The sequence below is a fragment of the Ochotona princeps genome, chromosome 10 (genome assembly GCF_030435755.1).
Source record: "Ochotona princeps isolate mOchPri1 chromosome 10, mOchPri1.hap1, whole genome shotgun sequence".
Classification (NCBI taxonomy): Eukaryota; Metazoa; Chordata; class Mammalia; order Lagomorpha; family Ochotonidae; genus Ochotona; species Ochotona princeps.
Genome location: NC_080841.1, coordinates 41,541,466 through 41,560,310, shown reverse-complemented (window position 1 = coordinate 41,560,310; position 18,845 = coordinate 41,541,466). Strand labels below are relative to the sequence as shown.

General features: G+C 43.2%; 1 protein-coding gene across 2 annotated transcripts in view; it reads left to right on the top strand.

The window, feature by feature from the left end:
• The window catches only part of SIPA1L2 (signal induced proliferation associated 1 like 2), a 100,301-nt gene that overhangs the window by 1,865 nt on the left and 79,591 nt on the right, over positions 1-18,845 (top strand). For both annotated transcript variants that reach the window (XM_036495152.2, XM_004578534.4), the window contains exons 2-3: positions 16,058-16,191; positions 17,843-18,031. In XM_036495152.2, coding sequence (XP_036351045.2) covers positions 16,058-16,191; positions 17,843-18,031 — 323 coding nt within the window. The remainder of the gene's footprint in view (positions 1-16,057; positions 16,192-17,842; positions 18,032-18,845) is intronic.

Sequence of the window (18,845 nt, the reverse complement as noted above, 5' to 3'; positions counted from 1 at the left end):
TTTATATCCCTTTAGGCCTTTTCTGTTTCTTTTTTCCTGCCGCATTACTGTATGTGTTGGATATATTAAGTGAATTCCCGTGGGGAGAAGGCATGGATTACCATGATAGCCGAGTTCCTTTACCTTTCTGTAAATGGGCTTAAATGTTAAGATGTCAATAATTCTCTGGTATCATTAGTTACAGAATCTGTAATGTGATGCAAGATCCAGGAGTTTTACATCTGTCTTTAGACTTGAAGGATGTGTTGCTTGGAGGTTGTATAGTTCAAACCTCAGTCTTCGAGTGTCTTTCATTTTCCCCAGAAACCACAGAATGCACACTGTTAGAGAAGCGCACTCCGCACGTGTGCTGGTAGAACCTTCTTGCTGCCTTCCGATAGGGTACAGCTGGACCCCCTGCCCGTTCCCTATGGGGGTTGCTTTCCAAAGCTGTGTTTTTTGCCTTCAGTGTCGTCTTTTACCCTTCTCCCCCATCCCAGGTGTAAGCTCCTGGAATAGCTGAGGAGCAAGGGTGGGCCCAGATGCACTCATTCTTTTGTCCCTAATGAGTCACAGCGATGCCATTCTGTCTCCAGAGTATTGACAAGTCATTTGGGAGGCTAGCTGTCTCTCTCTGTGGAATGAGTCACAGGGAGGTCATTCTGTCCATTCAAGTCACTTGTAACAAAAACCAGGGTAAAGCCTTTTTGTTACTTTGTCTTACCAGCCATGAACTTGAAAGAATCTGTGTGATGGAGGAATGTTCTTGATTAAATTTAGAACTTCCTTTCCCTTGTTTTTTTGCCTCAGTTCAGATTTAGCCAGTCATCTGTAGTTGTAATATGAAGTCATAGAAATCAGAGAAATAGTTATGATGTTAGACATGCAAGAAAGCTAAATAAACAGAGGTGAGCTATCTGTGCTTAGTGGGACTGGAGTAACTTTGCCAACAGGTGCTGTTTCTTCTTTGCGCTTCCTGTTCCCTCTGGGCCTTAGCTCCTAATCTCAGTCCTGAGCGGGCATCAGTATTACCGCTGCAACTGACCAGCAAAATCACAGCATCTTTTTTCTGCCTGTTAGTCTGTGCTGAGAAAATAACCCATGACCTTACAACTGTTCATCCAGGGGCCTGCCAGCATAAAGCTTTGCTCATGGATAACCTCTGGATGAAACCAAGTTTTTCTGAAATAAGCGGCAGTGGAAAATTGGGCTTTCTAATTAAAGTTGTTTTTTCACTAATGAAGCCATGGCTAACAATAATGATACTAGCAATAAACACAGTCTCTTGGATTTATTATGCCCTAAAATCCTCAGGAAATTCATCATGCTGGCTAGCTGAGTTGTCTAAATAGGTTGTGATTCATCCTTCAAAATATCAAAACATAAAATTCATATGCTTCTTCATATTTATGCCAGGACTTAGTGCCAGCATCTCATTTATACTTTCTTGCACCTCTTGAGTACATGTGGAAGGAAAGCCTACTGTTCCCAGGACCAGTGGTCACCACCACTTGATTCATCTCACCAGGCTCTGTCTGGTACATGGGATGACTTCTGCGCCCTAGACCCTATTAGTCTTCCTGACTGCTATTTGTTGTTTTTCAAATTCTCCACCATCACTGCCTTATTTCGAAAACTCCTCTGTGAGTGTTTTACTTCCTCCACTGTTTTGGAGGGCATCAGAAATAAAAGCAATTTGTTAGTTTCCAATATAAAATAAAAACAAGCCTCGAAGAAGATTGGGAGCTAGTCTGTGCTGTGAGTGATGCAGCTCAGGGTTGCTGGCTTCCGTGGCTCCAGACTGGGCTAAGTGTCTGTGAACTAGCCAGACACCTGGGCTCCAGGACTGCTTTGAAAAGCCTGCAAAGTGGCAAGCGGGTCAACATTCCCCAGGGCTGCTTTTTCTTCCCAGCGCTGTGACTTTGTGCTGTGCTGCGGGAGCTGGGGGAATGAGTAGCCACTCAGAGAGAGGAAAAGGCTGAGCCCCATGCTCACTTAGGCTCGCCAGTGCAACTGTAGAGCAGGCCCTGTGTTCTCCTATATTTAGCTTTTCTCTGGTAGCCCTGTGTGACTTGAAAGAGAAATTGCGTGCAATAGCATTTGCTGCTCTTCCTGGTCTCTGTGTAGAATTGTTAATGACTAGGGCAGAGACAGCCACTGGGTGCTGCGACCCAGGGCTTGCCTCGGGCGAAGAAGGGGCAGCTGCGATGTGGGAGAGGAGACAGGCCAGCAGTGTGGCACCCTGGCTTCACCAGCAGAGCCCTGTGAGCTGGAAACACACCGCATGTTGTGGTTGCATCCTCGTGTTTAACAGCAGACACGCTGGCACAAGACATGGTGGTTTCTCAGACAGCTTTTTTTTCTTCCTGTTTCCATTTTCTTGTTTTCCCTCCTCTCAGAGGTTTTCTCTGGGAAACAGGCGCTCAGGAATCTTTTGCTACTCTTCCGAGTGTTTTTTGTTTTGTTCTACAGTTCAGTGTTCTGTTTGCAACTTCATTTTCAAGAGAGTTCCCTGACTCCCTATCCCTGGGTTTAAGTATAGAATTTTGCTCTTCTGGTTTACTTTTTATGGGGCAGTTAACGTGCAAGGGGCTGCTCTTTATACTGAGGTAAATGCCCACGACACAGTCGCTGACAGGTGTTTTCAGAACTCCGCAGTCTTTATACAGGGGAGCGGCTCACTTGTCCAGGCACGTCAGCGTGTGCCTTCAACACAGCCACTTCTGTCAGGAGAATGGGGTTACTACCAGCACAGAGAATGCACCGTGCTGTACCTTCCTTCTGCCTGCACAGCTGGGCCAGGAAGAGCTGTGTTGCCTCTGCGGGAGCTCTTAGTGATGGCCGGCTTCTCTCCTGAGCTTCCCCGCCTTAATGAATGAGCTAGCAAGAGGGCTGAACTTGACCACAGTGGGTCCTGTGAGTATCAGTGAGGTCAGTTGCCCGGGTAGCACAACAGCAGTCTCAGCCTCCACTGGAAATACCTAGACAACAGGTGCTATGTCCAACACTGCTAGAGTTGAAACTACACTGGTCACTTGTGGGTCCTCTAGATTAACTATGTGCCTGCTGAGTCACTAAGGAGCTCTAAACCTGCTCTGTGCCCTATTCCATATCATGCAGACAAAACTGTCCCTAGGGAGCCAGTTAGTAATGCTGACTAAAAGCTGGTAAAGCCAGAGGGCAGGATATGGCTGGTCCTCTTTGGAGGCTTAGTCGTGGGGAATCTGCGTTCACCAGAGCTTGGAGTGTTGGGGGAAGGCAGTGGGGACACTGAGGAAGACCGACAATTTATCCCCTTTGTTTCTTCTAGCTTGTATAAATGATGGGTATCATATGGTGATGATGATAAGGAAATGGGAAAATGTAGAGAAAGAAAAAGAAATAAAGTAACCCCCAATTTATCAACAGTTGTTACCATGAACAATTTTTACCTTTATCCTTGCAGTCTTTTTTTTTAAAGATTTATTTTCTTTTAATTGGAAAGTCAGACCTACAGATAGGAGGAGAGACAGAAAAATCTTCCATCCAATGATTCACTCCCCAAGTGAGCGCAACAGCCGGTACTATACCAATCCAAAGCTAGGATCCAGGAACTTCTTCCAGGTCTCCCACATGGGTGCAGAGTCCCAAGGCTTTGGGCCATCCTCGACTGCCTTCCCAGGCCACAAGCAGCGAGCTGGATGCAAAGCGGAGCTGCTGGGAGCAGAACTGGCGCCCATATAGGATCCCAGAGCGTCCAAGGTGAGGACTTCAGCCATTAGGCCACACTGCCAAGCCCACAGGCTTTTTTCTAATGCAAATATATTTATGTAAATGGGTCCTATTCTTGCCATTGCTGTGGAACTTTCTTTTGATGATCATCCTTCCATATCATTTTGTGCAGTGCTGCATCAGCATTTTAAGAGCCATTATCAGTTATCCTTATCTGCTCTGGCTGCGTGAGATGATGCTAGATATTTGCCAGCCAGGATCTGGGCAAATAAATTTTTTTAAAAAAGATTTATTTATTTTTATTGAAAAGTCAGATATACAGAGAGGAGGAGAGACAGAGAGGAAGATTTAGAGTTGAGCCAATCCGAAGCCAGGAGCCAGGAGTCTCTTCTGGGTCTCCCATGCGGGTGCAGGGTCCCAAGGCTTTGGGCTGTCATTGACTGCTTTCCCAGGCCACATTCAGGGAGCTAGATGGGAAGCAGGATTGCTGGGGTTAGAGCTGGCGCCCATATGGGATCCTGGTGCGTTCAAGGCAAGGACTTTAGCCACTCTAGGCTACTGCACTGGGCTCTAGACAAATAAGTTAATAACTGTGCTTGCTTTCCTTCAGAGAAAAACCTTATCAGCTTTGTAGAAGCACTGTAAGTGGGATATATTCCCCCCCTTTTAGAAGCTCCTACAAAATCACTTATCAGGTATATGAATAAAAGTTTATTTCAACAAAGGAATCTTAAACTTGACCAAGTAGTTTTTCATAATGGAAGCCCAAGTCATAATCTCACCTCCCCACCTTAATGTAAATGCTGCTGAGCAACTTGGGTGGCTACAGAGAGGGAGGCAAGTTGCTTTCCAATGGAGGGGTCTGGTGAAGAAAAACCACCCCAGATAGGTGGTCAAGGTTGGCCTTCACAGTAATGAGTCCTGTTGACAGTCTGTGCCTGTGGTGTTAGGGAGAATGGCCCTTCCACAGCTGCTTAAGCCATAACCCCAGTGTGTTCAGGGAAAGACATTGGGCACATCCCAGATGAAGTTTCTGCAAAATCCTTAACCAGTACTCAAAACCATCCTAGTTTTCAAAAGCAGGGAAATTCTAAGAAACTGTTACAACCTAGAGGAGCCTCTGGAGCCGTAACAGCTAGATGCAATGTGGCATCCTAGAAGGAATCTGGGGGTGGAGAAGGACATCAGAGAAAAGGAAAAGAAATCGAATGATGTGCACAGTCACTAGCAGTAATAGTATATTAGTATTTGTTAACTGGCTGTAACAGTTGTTCCAAAGAAATGTAAGATGTTATCCACTTGGAAGCTGAAGAAACTGCTGCTTTTGTTAACTTCTATGGAAGTTTCAAACAATTTTGAAATAAAATCCAAGGCATAAATGCTCATGGAACATTTTAAATGGAAATCTATTTGTTTAAAGCAGGAAGAAACAAGAACTTATCTGCAGTTTTTGGAAATAACTGACATGCATGTGTTTCTTTTTTGTGAACTGCAGTGGGATTCCTGTCAACAGACACCTCCATGCTGTGTTTCAATCACGTAAAACTGTCAGTTATGTGATCTCCAGAATATTGTTCTCCAGCTTATCCAAAGGGGCAAGCGATTGTCAGGTTTTATAATTTACGTTTTCTTCTGGTTTATTGAAATGCAGGAGGGCTTGAAATCTGTACACTAAGATCAAGTGGCCGTGAAATGTGATCCAGGATGCCCTTAGTGTCCAGTCCACCAAATCTTTCTCAATAAAGCCTTTATTCCCAACTCATTTTTTGGATTTTCTGTAATAAATCCAACAAAAAAAATACGTTATCTTGTAGGAATGCTTTCCCAGGACGTGGGGAGCTTGGTGGTTATATGGGGAAGGTTCTGTGGTATGTTTGAGAAGAAGCTCAGGGTGACCCTTTGTCTCTCCACTGGCCGGGTGCTTTGAGGATCCCAGGGTTTACGAATCTGTTATGCTTCTGTGATTTTCTTTCTTCTCTATTTTGTATCAAATGAATAGGCCAGAGAACGCTTCTGTAATTCCTCTTTGTTGTATTAGCTTTCCAAGACTTTCCTGAGTGAAGACAGAATGGAATTCTTCTTGCAGAAACTTTCCAGGAAAGGCATTTTGAGCTGCTTCCAAGCAGAGCAGGTATCCGGCACCATTCAGGGGACAGGGCTAGCTTGGTTCAGTCTGTTTCTGCCCTGTGATGCTAGGCCTTGAGTTTTGTCGCTGCCTCGTCCGTTGCTGTGCTGTTTGAGTCCCTGAGAGTGAAGGCCCTGGAGCAGCTACGGTGGCGCACAGGTCTTTCCTGCAGCTCTTAGTTCTGTACCACTTCATGCTCCCCAGCTGGAGTGCTGGCTCCCTTAACCAGCCTGTGTACACTCTCCTTGCCTCTAGGGCTGGGCTTGAAGGATAACAACTCCTAGAAAGTCTGTTAACTAAACAAGTAAACCAAAGCTTCTAGAATTTATGGAGAAGCTCTCTTACCCCCCTTGACTCCAGCTTGTTGTCTGTTGCTGAAGAATCATCTCTTTTTTTAACTATTTGGTGAAAATGTCCATATATTTGGAGTATAGCTGGAGGTCAGCAGAGGCCTGTGGATGGCAGGTAAGGTGCCATCCCTTAGATGAGGTGCACTGGTGACTTCACACCCCACCTAAGGAGAAGGACCTTGATCAGCCTTGCTGCTCAGTTAATCACCTGCTAAATGGGATAGTGCATATGTACCTGTCAGGATGGCTTACAATGGAGCATGTCCCAAAGGCTGCTCCTTACCCAGAGGCTTCTTAGGAAAGAAAAGGAATGATCACACATACAACTGTATTTAAAAGGTAATACTTCACTGGGTTGAAGAGGAAGAGAGACAGGGGTAGAGTGCCATATGGCAGAGAAGGCCCCCGGGAACGGTATCCAGGAAAGCCCCCCACCCTCAATTCCAAACACATGCATGTGAGTGTCACTAATGTGACAGTTGTCTCCAGAGCATACCTTTGCATATCAAGTAGACCTCCCTGCCCACTGAGGCATGGCTACATTTGCTTTGAATTTCATGCCTGGTAGCTTTTTTTATCTTCTGGTTTTACATAGTCATTGATGAAAATTAATAGGGAGTTGGGCACTATTAAATTCATATGGGTGAACAGAGCGCTGTCTAACAATAGTGCCATTCTCTGACACGAATTCCTCCCTCCGTGGACATAATCAACTCAGTTCTTAACTTCCCTCCCTGCCCAGTACTGGATCACAGACAGAGGTCCCATTGAGTCCCAAGGGGCTCCCAGAAGGGAGGAACTGCCCAGCTGCTTGTGGAATTGAGCTCTGTGGGTCACTTTCTGCAAGCAGCAACACGTGGCTGAGAACTTGCGGGCTTTCTCTCCACCAGGGGCACCCTGATGGGGCAGCAGCAGTGCCTCTCCATGCCCATCCATTGCAACATTGCAGGCACTTGCAAAGAACTGGCTGCTAATTAAAATTTATCGATCTTTTGGCCCCAGAGACTTTAAGTCAGCCATTGAAGACCATGAACTACTGTGTTGTTTAGTTTCTTGGGCAGAAGAATGAGTATTCTTAATTTCTATGCTGTTTGATTTATCTGCCAGGTATGTATGAGCACTTGCTGGCATTTTGCTGATACAGTAAGTTGGAAGCGAAGATCTTTAAAAAAAATGATTTGTATATATATTTATTTAAAAGGCAAAGGAAAGAGGCATTCACAGGCATTCCTCAAGTGCCTGTGAAACCTGAGACTTGGCAGACCAAAGCCAGGAGACTTGAATTGAGTCTGGGTCTCCCATGTGGGTGACAGAGGCCCAGGTACATGAGCCGTTGTCTGCTGCCTTCCAGGATGCACATTATGTGAGTGGATTGGAAGAAAAGTTGGGACTCACCCCCCCCCAGGCACTCTAGAAGGTAGTAATGTGTGTCCCATGTGCCAGCCTAACTGCTATACTAGTTATTTCCCTGGAAGTGAGCTCTTTGGAAGATAAAGAGAACCTGGATGCTTAGTAAAACCTTCCTTGTTCAGATCTAAATTTATGTCACTGTTTAAGCCACCCAAGAAAAAAAAAAAAGTAACAGCTGGGTAGCTGTTTCCTTGTCAGTCATTGCACTTCTCACCTTTTGTGCAACAAGTTCTTTTATCTAGTGTTTTCTTCCTGTTTTGAGAAGATACTGAAAATTGCAGTGTATTAAAGGAATCCTTTGATGGCTGCCTTGCTGTGTCAGTGTTTCACTGTTTTGTTTAAAATGATGTCTTTTGAGTCAACATCCTTCTATTCAGGATGGATTTGCTCCATCGTCCTAAATCGTGTGACGTTATTTGTAATGATTGATTTTTAAACCATTGTGTGAATTTTGCCATCCTTGAGTTGTTCTCCATGAGAGACTAGTTGAGCCAGGCCACTTAGGTTTGACTTCTGTTAAGGCCAGACTGTGAGCCTGAGTGAGTCCATTGTCCAGGGACTCAACTGACATGTCTCCTGTAAAATAGGGAGGATAGTGATGCCTATGATGCTGCCAGTTTTTCAAGCTTAACTGATACTTGGGCTGAATCTGAGTCAGTGGAGCAAAAATTTACACGACAAAAATCCATCTATTTTCTCATGATGGTAAATTCATTGATTGTGTCCATGAAACATGTGCAGAGCAGTTGAAGTTTGTTAAAGTTGTTGGATGATACTTAAAGCTTCTACCTGCGCTAAGTGGTACTGTTACAGTCATGTATGACCTAATGATGTTTAGGTAAATGACAGACTGTCTATATCATAGTGGTCCCATAAGATGCTATGCTCAGTAATGTCATAGCTGGTTTCATTTGTCTAAATGCCTTCTGTGATGTTCACACAAAAATGAAATTGCCTGATGGTACATTTCTCAGAACGTGTTCCTGTCTTTCAGCAACACATCACTCTGCTTTATCCAGTTATTGGACCTCTTTTCACTTCTCTTGTTTTTTAAAAGATTTATTTATTTATTTATTTATTTATTTATTTATTTATTTATTTATTTATTTGAGAGTCACAGTTACAGAGACAGGAGGAGAGACGCAGAGATTTCAGTCAGCTGTTCCACGCCACAATGAGACCAGGCTGAAACCAGGTACTTCATCTGGTTCCTACACATGGGTAGCAGGGACCCAAGCATTTAGGCCATCCTCCACTATTTTTGCTAGGTCAGTAACAGGGAACTGAATCAGAAGTACAGAAGCCAGGATACAAACCAGTACCCATATGGAGTTTGAAGTACCCATATGCCACTGCAGGCAGCGACTTTACTTGCCAATGCCATAATGCCAGCTCCCTGCGTTTTCTTTTTAACATGTGCAGAACAGGGAGTGTGATCGAAGCAGTAGGCATAATGTTGTTTGTAGGGAAAGGACACAGGCAGTGTCTGCTATGTGGGAATTCAGAGATCAGCCAGCTGCAGCCTGGGTCTTAACCGAGGTCTGCAGAGAGCTGCCTGCAGTTAAATGATCAACTTGCTGTTGAAAGAACAAAGATCTTTTAAACTATATTTAGGGGGAAATAGTAAATATGCTTCTGCTGTGCATATTAGGAAAGTAAAGGACTTGAGGGCATAGCTCCACAGTTGCTCGTGGCCTTTGTGTACTTACCATTTCTGGACATTAGCGTACTTACATACAGTGCTGTGGCCCCTGGGTCCTAGCAGCTTTGATAAATCATGCCAGGCAGAGAGCTGTGAGTGATTCACTGTTACATTTCCAGCCTCGGGCGGCTGTTTGGAGTTATGAACCTTATCTGTTCAGTTCATTAATGATTTACCAAAGAAACCTCCCAAGGTATCCTGGTGTTTAGAAACAGCTTTTGGGGTGAGGACCTCGTGTGACTCTCCCCCGTTTTTACTTTTCTGAGATAGGCTCTTTTCCCCCTCCTATTTATTGAACAGCCAGAATGTACCAGAGGGATGCGCTGGCTCTCATTTCCTGTACTACAGTCTTGTCAAGCAGTTTTTTTCTGTCTTGTCCTGTTGTATTTGCATAATGTGTGGCTTTTCATTCAGCCTCTCAACAGTCTTTTCACAGCTTCCTCTTTTGCCAAACAACAATTTCATGTGATTCCCCCTTGAAGCAATTTTATGGAAATCATTTGCTTGGAAATGAGGACAGCCTCTGTGGGTCTGCACGCACATGGTGCTGAGCTAGGCTTGCTTGCTTGCCTCTGCCCACAATGGGTGGGGCTTCTCTGGCTGGGTGTTACCAAGCGCATCTCTCTGAAAAGAATGCAGGGTGATACCTGAAAGAACTCATTTTCTCTTCTAGAGCCCTGGAAAAAACACTGTCTGTGTTCTTATCATCCTGGGTTGAAGCGATATCCTTTATCAAAGCTGGACACTGTGCTATATTGCGCAGTGGCAGAGTTTTATTTCCTGAGGAACACATCCAGGCAACCTGCTATCTTCCTTCCTCTGTGAATCCAAAACTCAGTTCCCTTAGAAAGTGGCTCTGAGATATGAAAGTCCAATTGTGTGATGCTGGTAAACAGTTGGAACCTCCTGTGTACTTGCCTTTGAGAAGTAGGTCTCTGGGGATCAGGCATGTAGCCTAACAGAGTACCTGTGATCAGTTTCCCACTCTAACTTCCTGTCCACGCAGACCCTGGAAGAAAGCAGGTGATGGGTCAGGTAGTTGGGATTCTGGGAGACCTGGTGTAAGTTCCAGGCTCCTGGGTTTGCACCTGGCCATCGTAGATATTTACAAAGAGTGCTAGTGAGTGAAAGCTGTCCCCCTGTCTTATATGTCTGTTTCTCTACTTCTCAGATAAAAAAATAAAACTTTTTCTTTTAAATCATAGAGTTAGTGATACAAAAGTGAAAATTGAAAAATGGACATAATACAGGGATTAGTGCAGAAATAATAAAGTAAAACTTGTTTCATTACCTTGACTGCCATCTTTGATGAAAAGATGATACACAAATGAGAGGTTTTTAAAGTATAATTTCTGGTACACATATTTAGTAACACACTATATAGCCATTGTTTTTTTTCGAAAATTTACCATGGATGCAGTTTAGTCTTTTTAGATGACCATAGTCTCCTTTAGTGATGACTCAAACTAAAAGTAAAATGTTTTAGAATGCTGTTTACTTTATATGTACTCTTTTTTTTTTATTTGGCTTAGTTTTCTGTCAGTAAAATCATGCTTTTCTTCAACTGTAATGTTTTTCTGGGTCATTGATGACAATAATTTATAAATATGTGTGTGTTACACACATAAGCATATAGCATTAGTTATCATTTTGTAAGAACAAACCTGACACAAGTTACTTATACAGAAAAGAGGATTATTTTGCTTTGTTTTCACAGTTTGGGAGGTCAAGAGCATGGCACTGGCATCTGTTTTGTCCTGGTAAGGGCCCTCTTGGCTGCATCGCCTCTTCATATGTGACCATGGCAGAAGTGTGAGAAGCAAGTGATCACATCTCAAACAGGAAACTAGAGACTTAGGGTTCAGGTTTAATTTTTTTTTTGGCAGTAACTCATTCTCATGAACACTGCCAATGAGTTACACGGGAATGCCTTTATTTCATTCAAGGGCAGGACTCCTAAGGCCTAAGGACCTCCTAGTGCATGCCCCCTCTCAAAATCTCACCTTCCAATTGACCTGCCAATGCTGCCATGTTGAGGATGAGACTTCCTGCACATGGGCGGTTGGGGTCACTTAATCATAGCATAGTGGTTACTGAAGGAGAGGCAGAATGCTAAGCTCATGTAACTAACCCAAGGCAAAGGAAGTGATAAGTAGCAAAGCCCCAATTCAGAAACCAGTCATCAAGGTTCTTGGAATGACTGTTTTACAGACAACATGGATTTGTGACTGCTACTTACATAGAGTGACTTGAACACGTGTAATCTCCCCCTTCCAAAATGTCACTAAAAGTGAAAGTGAAGCAATAAAATCGGGTATAGCTCCACAAAAGAAAAAGAAGAGCTGGAGAATTCACAGAAGCAGCGACAGCCAGAACAGGTGGAAGAGCAAGAGCAGTCGGCAAGTGGAAGAAAGCTGCCATTCTGCCGCCCCTGGTGTTGGTATGCTGTGTAGTAGGAGGACTAGGACACTTCATGAAAGCTGGGATGAAGTGAACATCTACACAGTGCAGTGCCCAGAGCCTTCCCTGCTTGAAGCTGAATACCTCTGGATAGCAGACTGGAAGAGCCTTCCCAGGGACACCGACTTACAAGAAAAGTTTACCTATCTTGGCCACTGGCCTCTTCCTGATCCATTGAATAGTAAATGAAAACAAAATAGTAAATGGACTTTAAAATGTGATGGACCATTGAAGATATATCACACAATTAAGGACTATCTAAGTCAGTTGCTTCAAAATGATCAAGCTTATAATCTTAATAGCCTGTATATGTGATTATATGGTTATAAAATACTAACATGCTAAGACCAAATCTAAAGAAATGTGGATGACTTCTACAGAGAGCTACAGAGCATTATCAAGAACCATTGTAAGGGGCATATTGTGGCATGACTGAGACTATTGAAAATGTAAAAGAATTCAAAAGAGTTGTTTTCTGATAATAGAATTAATCATTAAAGAGGAAATAATAGCTTGTTTTCTTGAAGCCAAGGAAGAGCAGTTTTTGGCTTTTTAAAAATTAGGTACATATATTTCTGGGTTTAAAATCAAGTAGATGGCCTTGGTGACATGGTCTTGGACTGCATGGATGACGCTGTGCTGATGTTTGCTCCACTCGCAGAATCTAGAGTGTATGATTCTTTTCTAATATCACCTCCTATACTGCACTCCGGTTTTTTTGAAGCAGGTTCTGTGTCATATTCAATATTGTTTCCTGGGAATTCAGTAGTTTCTGGCACACCATTGAAACATGTCCCCTGCCTACTGTCAGAATTAATTACTTGAAATGAACTAAATATGTGTAGTATAGGTTAAATACTGGTCTCTATAGGTGTCTCAGTCCTCCCTGGATGGGACTAAAGACTTGCAGGTGTAGTTAAGGGTGTTGGGATGGAGATGTTATTCTGGATGATACAGGTGGGGCAGTAATGAGCAGCAGTCATAGAGGCCTGGTAAGAGGGGAGAGAAGTGATCCTTGCTGGCCTTGAAGATGAGAAAGGAATGCAGGGAGTGTGTGTCCAGAAACTGGGAAAGGAAAGCGGTTGGATTTTCCTCTGAAGCGTCCCAAGGACCTGGGTGTTTGTCGATTGGATCTGACTTAGGACTTCAGCTCTCTCGAGCTGTGCGACAGTAAGGAAGTAATGAAATCACGATATACCTAGTAGCCTTAAGTAAACAATTAACTTTTAATCTCTGGTTCTCACTGAATTTTCTAAAAAACAGTAACCACATCAAAACCAAGTGCTTCTGGTCAGCTCTCTTCAAGCCAGGGAATTTTAAAAAATGTTTAATTTCACAAGAGTTGTTTGTATTTGTAAGATATTTGGTCATCAGTACACAGTATCCCTAAGGAATGTTTCTCTCATTAAAATAAAAAGGCATGTTTCCTTTTCCTTTTATGTAAGTCTGAGATGATACAAAATCAATACTTCACCTTTCAGCTCCTGAAATAGTTTACTTGCTGCTTCTAGCCCTGACTGGCTCTGGGGGGGAAGTATTGTCAGAATTAATTTCATTTGATTTGCAAGCTACAAAGCAGTGAATGATTGGCCTTTTCAGGACCTGGCCAGTATTCATTAGTGGTTTGGCTTATGTTCGTTCTGAGTGATCCAAACTCTGTTTTCCTTTCTTGACTTCCTCTTAACTTTTTCTATACTGCTTCTTATTCCAACCATTGTTGACAGAACATTTCAGCATATCCAAAAGCCTTTTGTGCACCCATGAGTGCTTTTCAAGCTTATAAATGTTCTTTATGTTGTGATTCTTCTAATCTGAGAGAGAAGCTTGGCAAAAAGCAGTAAGGTGGCATTCAGAAGGGATGAATGTGGTGTCATGCATTTAAAGTGGACTAAAAAAAGGTGCATTAACAAATAATTAAACAATACTTGTTTGCATATATCATCTGCTCTGCATAACTTACAGGTACAATGGGGCTGCTAAAATAGATAAAATTTTAGGCTGCATTAAAACATTTGAGTATTTCCTCTAATTTTGTATGGATTGGAACATATCTGGTATTAAATTTGGGTAATTTCAGATAAACACTTAAAATGTTTGGAGGTTGCCATGATGAAGGCAACTTCTGAAAAGAAGCCTTATCAGTCCAGAGGGAATTGCTCATAAAATAGTAAAATTTCCATTACTGGAGGGGTTCAAGTGAAAGTATCTACTTCATAAGTAGGGCTATTTTCTGGAAGGTTCTTTTTCTCCACTGCTGCAACAATGACTGGCAGAGTCAACTCATTGCCATCTCTTAGAAAGAGTATCCTGGTGGGTTTCTATGTTGAAATGACTCTTACTAGGAGATTGTGATTTTCAACATTTTCCTTGACTTATTTGAGAGACAGAGGGTGCCCACTAGTTCACTCAACTGCTGGTTTATTCCCCAAATACTCAGAATAGCTGGAGCTGAAACCAAGAGCTGGGAACTCAATGCAGGGTTTCTACACAGATGTCAGGAAACCCACCAGCACTGCCTCCCATGGTCTACATTAGCAGGGAGCTGATGGCAGGAGCTGGCACTCAAATGTGGGACACAGACATCTTCAACAGATAGGCAAAATGTCCAGCCCAGATGGTGAATTTTTTTGCGGGGAGGGGAGGATGATTCAGCTCTACCATCAGTGATTTATGTGAAAAAAAAATTACTAGCTGATAATGTAGTAAAACTGAATTGTTGGAATTATAGATAGAATTTGACCTGAACAAGCTAATGAACTTTTATGTATTTCATGTTGATAAATTTCACGAAACTCCAGGTGTTTTCATGATATAATGAAAGGGTAATCTTGGCCATTCCACCAATGACCGAAATTAATTTAACTGTGGCTGCTCTGGTTAACCCCTGTGCTCTTGTTAATTCAAAGAAGGTCACTTCCCCTGAGAGTAGGAATCTTTTCAACAGGGATCTGACAATTAGCCCTTTTCCTCTTATGAGAATTGCCAAGAATGGCAGGTCACCCTTTGTAATGTTGCTAGTCTCATGTAACAGCTAAGTCACAGCATTAAGAATGAGGAGCTCGGGCCCAGCGGCGTGGCCTGGCGGCTTAGGTCCTCGCCTTGAAGGCCCCGGGATCCCATATGGGCGCCGGTTCTGATCCCGGCAGCTCCGCTTCCCATCCAGCTCCCTGCTTGTGGCCTGGGAAAGCAGTTGAGGACGGCCCAATGCATTGGGACACTGCACCCGCGTGGGAGACCCGGAAGAGGTTCCAGGTTCCCGGCTTCGGATCGGCGCACATCGGCCCGTTGCGGCTCACTTGGGGAGTGAATCATCGGACGGAAGATCTTCCTCTCTGTCTCTCCTCCTCTGTGTATATCTGGCTGTAATAAAATGAATAAATCTTTAAAAAAAAAAAAAAAAAGAATGAGGAGCTCGACCAGAGAGGGTATACCTAAGAAGCTGTTGAACTTGACTGGACAATAAGATGATGGACTCTATGTTTGGTATACGCTTGCAATGGGGGAATCTCAGCTGAACTTGAACTGTGGTTATGCAACAAGGTGGAGGAATCCACCATGGTGGGAGGGTTTGGGGAGGGGTGGGGAGAACCCAAGTACCTATGAAACTGTGTTACATAATACAATGTAATTAATGAATTAAAAAAAATAATAATAAAAAAATAAAGTGCTTCCCAATTAGCACTACTAACATCCATAACTTAGTAAAAGGTATTTTGATAAAAAAAAAAAGAATGAGGAGCTCCTCGGGCCCGGCGGCGTGGCCTAGCGGCTAAAGTCCTCACCTTGAAAGCCCCGGGATCCCATATGGGCGCCGGTTCTAATCCCGGAAGCTCCACTTCCCATCCAGCTCCTTGCTTGTGGCCTGGAAAAGCAGTCGAGGACGGCCCAGTGCATTGGGACCCTGCACCCATGTGGGAGACCCGGAAGAGGTTCCAGGTTCCCGGCTTCGGATCGGCATGCATCGGCCCGCTGCGGCTCACTTGGGGAGTGAATCATTGGACAGAAGATCTTCCTCTCTGTCTCTCCTGCTCTCTGTGTATCTGGCTGTAATAAAATGAATAAATCTTTAAAAAAAAAAAAAAAAGAATGAGGAGCTCCTCAAGGCCAGTAAAAAGCAGGAAATGTCAGAGAGAAGAGAAAAGATGACATGAGATGAGATGTGAAAAGTACATTTTACTGAAAACCAGAAAGTGTGACCTAGCACATACAGAATTGTTTATGAGCTGTGTGTTCTTCCTTGAGATGTTCACGCAGCACTAACTCCAAGATAACTGTCCTGCTCTTCCTTTCTTTTGATGCCACCACTCTTTTCTGTCATAGAGCACCAAAACTACTTTGGAATTGACGAAAACCTGGGCCCAGTGGCAGTGAGCATCCGAAGAGAGAAGGTGGAAGACGCTAAGGAGAAGGAAGGGTCCCAGTTCAACTACAGGGTGGCTTTCAGGACCAGTGAGGTAACGGGCTGCTTGAGGTTCTTACCCTGTCTGAGTGTCGAAGCCACTCTTGATACTGTCATTTCTGCTTGTCTCACACAGGATCTCAGGTGTATTTTTATCATTTTAATAATCACAACATTTAACACTACTGAAAGCAGTGGTGCAGTATTTTATTTCAAATGAATACTTTAGAGACTCGCGGTGGTTGTTAAATGGCAGTGATTATACCACTACCTAATGAAAAGGATGACATGACAAACATGGAGAGTTTGAGGGGGGAACCAATGCAGAGGGCAGAATGAAGCACACAGTCCATGTGAGGTTTAAGACTGATTAACACCTAGTGGAGAAAACAGGTAGCCCACAATGGAGTGGATGTCAGTTGCTGCTTTTACAAGACAGTAGTGATATATACCCACACTTCATTATGTGAGAACTGAAATTTGCTCCTTAATGGTTTTGCTTGCTTGAAAGTAAGATTATTGCATATTTAGCAGTAAGCATAGCTACATAAGTAGAGAGGCTTGTCTATGCAAAGTTATACCTGTCTTGTACTCAGGTTTTTTCCCCCTTAACCCATTTTAATTACAGAGTTGTATGTTTGGCAAATACTCCAGTATGTATATTCTGCTTGGGTACTTCTAGTCCAGCCAGATAAGACAATCCTTTGCTAGCTTCCTGCAGCTTCACAAGGAAATATACCCCTGTGTGTTTTAGCTAGTACACAGGCATTCCATTGGTCAAAGAACTATAGGAGATGTGTGAGAGATGAAGACTTTTCCAAGTGAAGTGGGATATCTTAAGTTATAGATTTATGCTGTCCAATTATTAAAATAATTAAATACAAGTAGACATTCATCTCCTCAGTCACACCAGTCCTTTTTCACAAGCTCTGTCCTTGATGTGGTTGTCAGCTACCTTGTTAGTGCGGTTAGAAGAACTTCTCATCATGGCAGACAGTTTCCTCAGAGAGCGCTGTGGGTCATTAGGCAAATGTTAGGCATCCTGTGATTACCATCACTACAGCTCCTGTTGTTAGTGCTATAACAACTTCATCCCCACAATGGGGATAGAGCTGGTTCTCAGAATTTGCAGTGCCTGGTGTTTTTTATCTCATCTAGTGCACTGGGAGGGCTGACTGGGCTCAGTGTAGCAGCCCTCCACTCCTTTGGCAGATTGAGGATATATACCAAATTTTGAGGCAGAATTGGATAAATCATCCTGCTATGCCAGCCTCTGGATATCTAATGTCACCTCAGCAATGGTCAGCATGAAAAATTAAATAGAAGACAGTAGGGAAAGGGATGAAAGAAAGATGATGTAGGAAAAAGAAAAAAAAAACTGATGAAGAAATGAGTTCAGGTGTGGTTTCTCCTTGATATCCTTCTCATCGGGTGCAGAATATCATAGGAATGTTTGCATTTTCTTAGTGTTACTATGCCTCTTAGGGCCGTTTCTTATGGTTTCAATCCTGCCTGACTTTTCCCTAATGCCTGTATACTGATTAGTGATTAAAGATGATATGAATGTTGATTTTGCTTCTTCACATGGAATACTTCAGTATCTTTACATTTCTTGCTTCTATTCTTTCTTTTTTAAAGACAACTAAACAAACTCCAACTCACCATGAGTTAGTGTTAATTACAGCGTTAATGTTTTGCCCCTGCAGCTTACCACCCTGAGAGGAGCAATTTTAGAAGATGCTGTACCTTCTACTGCTAGGCATGGGACGGCACGAGGACTACCTCTCAAAGAAGTTCTGGAATATGTCATTCCAGAGCTGAGCATTCAGTGCCTGCGACAGGCTTCCAATTCACCCAAGGTTCCAGAGCAACTGCTCAAGCTCGATGAACAAGGGGTAGGTATCACATGTAGTATTTTATGTTCCAGTGTCAATTTGTTTTATGTTTCCAAACATTTTGAATTTTGTTTGTCCATTTCTCTTTTAATCCTCCAATTACAGCATATTCTTTAGTTTTTTTTTTTAGCTCCAGATGCACCTTTCTAATAGTTGAGAATCATGATTCCCTCAGAGATTAGTACATCTCTTGCTGAATTCTGACACATGTTTTTGTTGCATAGGTTTCCTTTAAGTGCTCACCAACAAGGGCACACATCATGCTGCGATTCATAGAAGCTAATAATGTTTTCTTTTGAGGTTTGATCATCTTACATTGACCCTTTTCCTGAACCAGTCAGTGTTTTTACTTTCCCCTGTATGACAGGTGTCAGACTGACAAATGGGTATAAAAGTTAAGACCTAGTCTGCAGCTGTGGGAGCTGAGAGACCAAAGGCACAACATCCTCTGCAAGGAAGGATGGGAAGAGGTCATGAAGAGTTGGCTCTGCAGTGAGTGCTGTGGTCACAGTAGGAATGATGTCTGGCCAAGTGAATCCCTGGGAGGAGGTACCATTTCCACCGGGCCCTTAGAGCGGAGTAGAGTTCCAAGAGAGAAAGGAGAGTTCTGAGGAACATTGTGACATTCAGAGTGAACATTTGCGGTGTCTCTCTGTCTCAAGAATGGAAACTAGTATGTTAATAACAGTTTCTGAACCAAAACTGTAAGAAGTGGTCTATTTCTAAAATTGAGTGGCCCACAGGATAAGCGGACCCTGATTTTGATTGGTAAAGCGTGCGGGATATATGAAGCACTGGAAAAGAACTTGGAGGA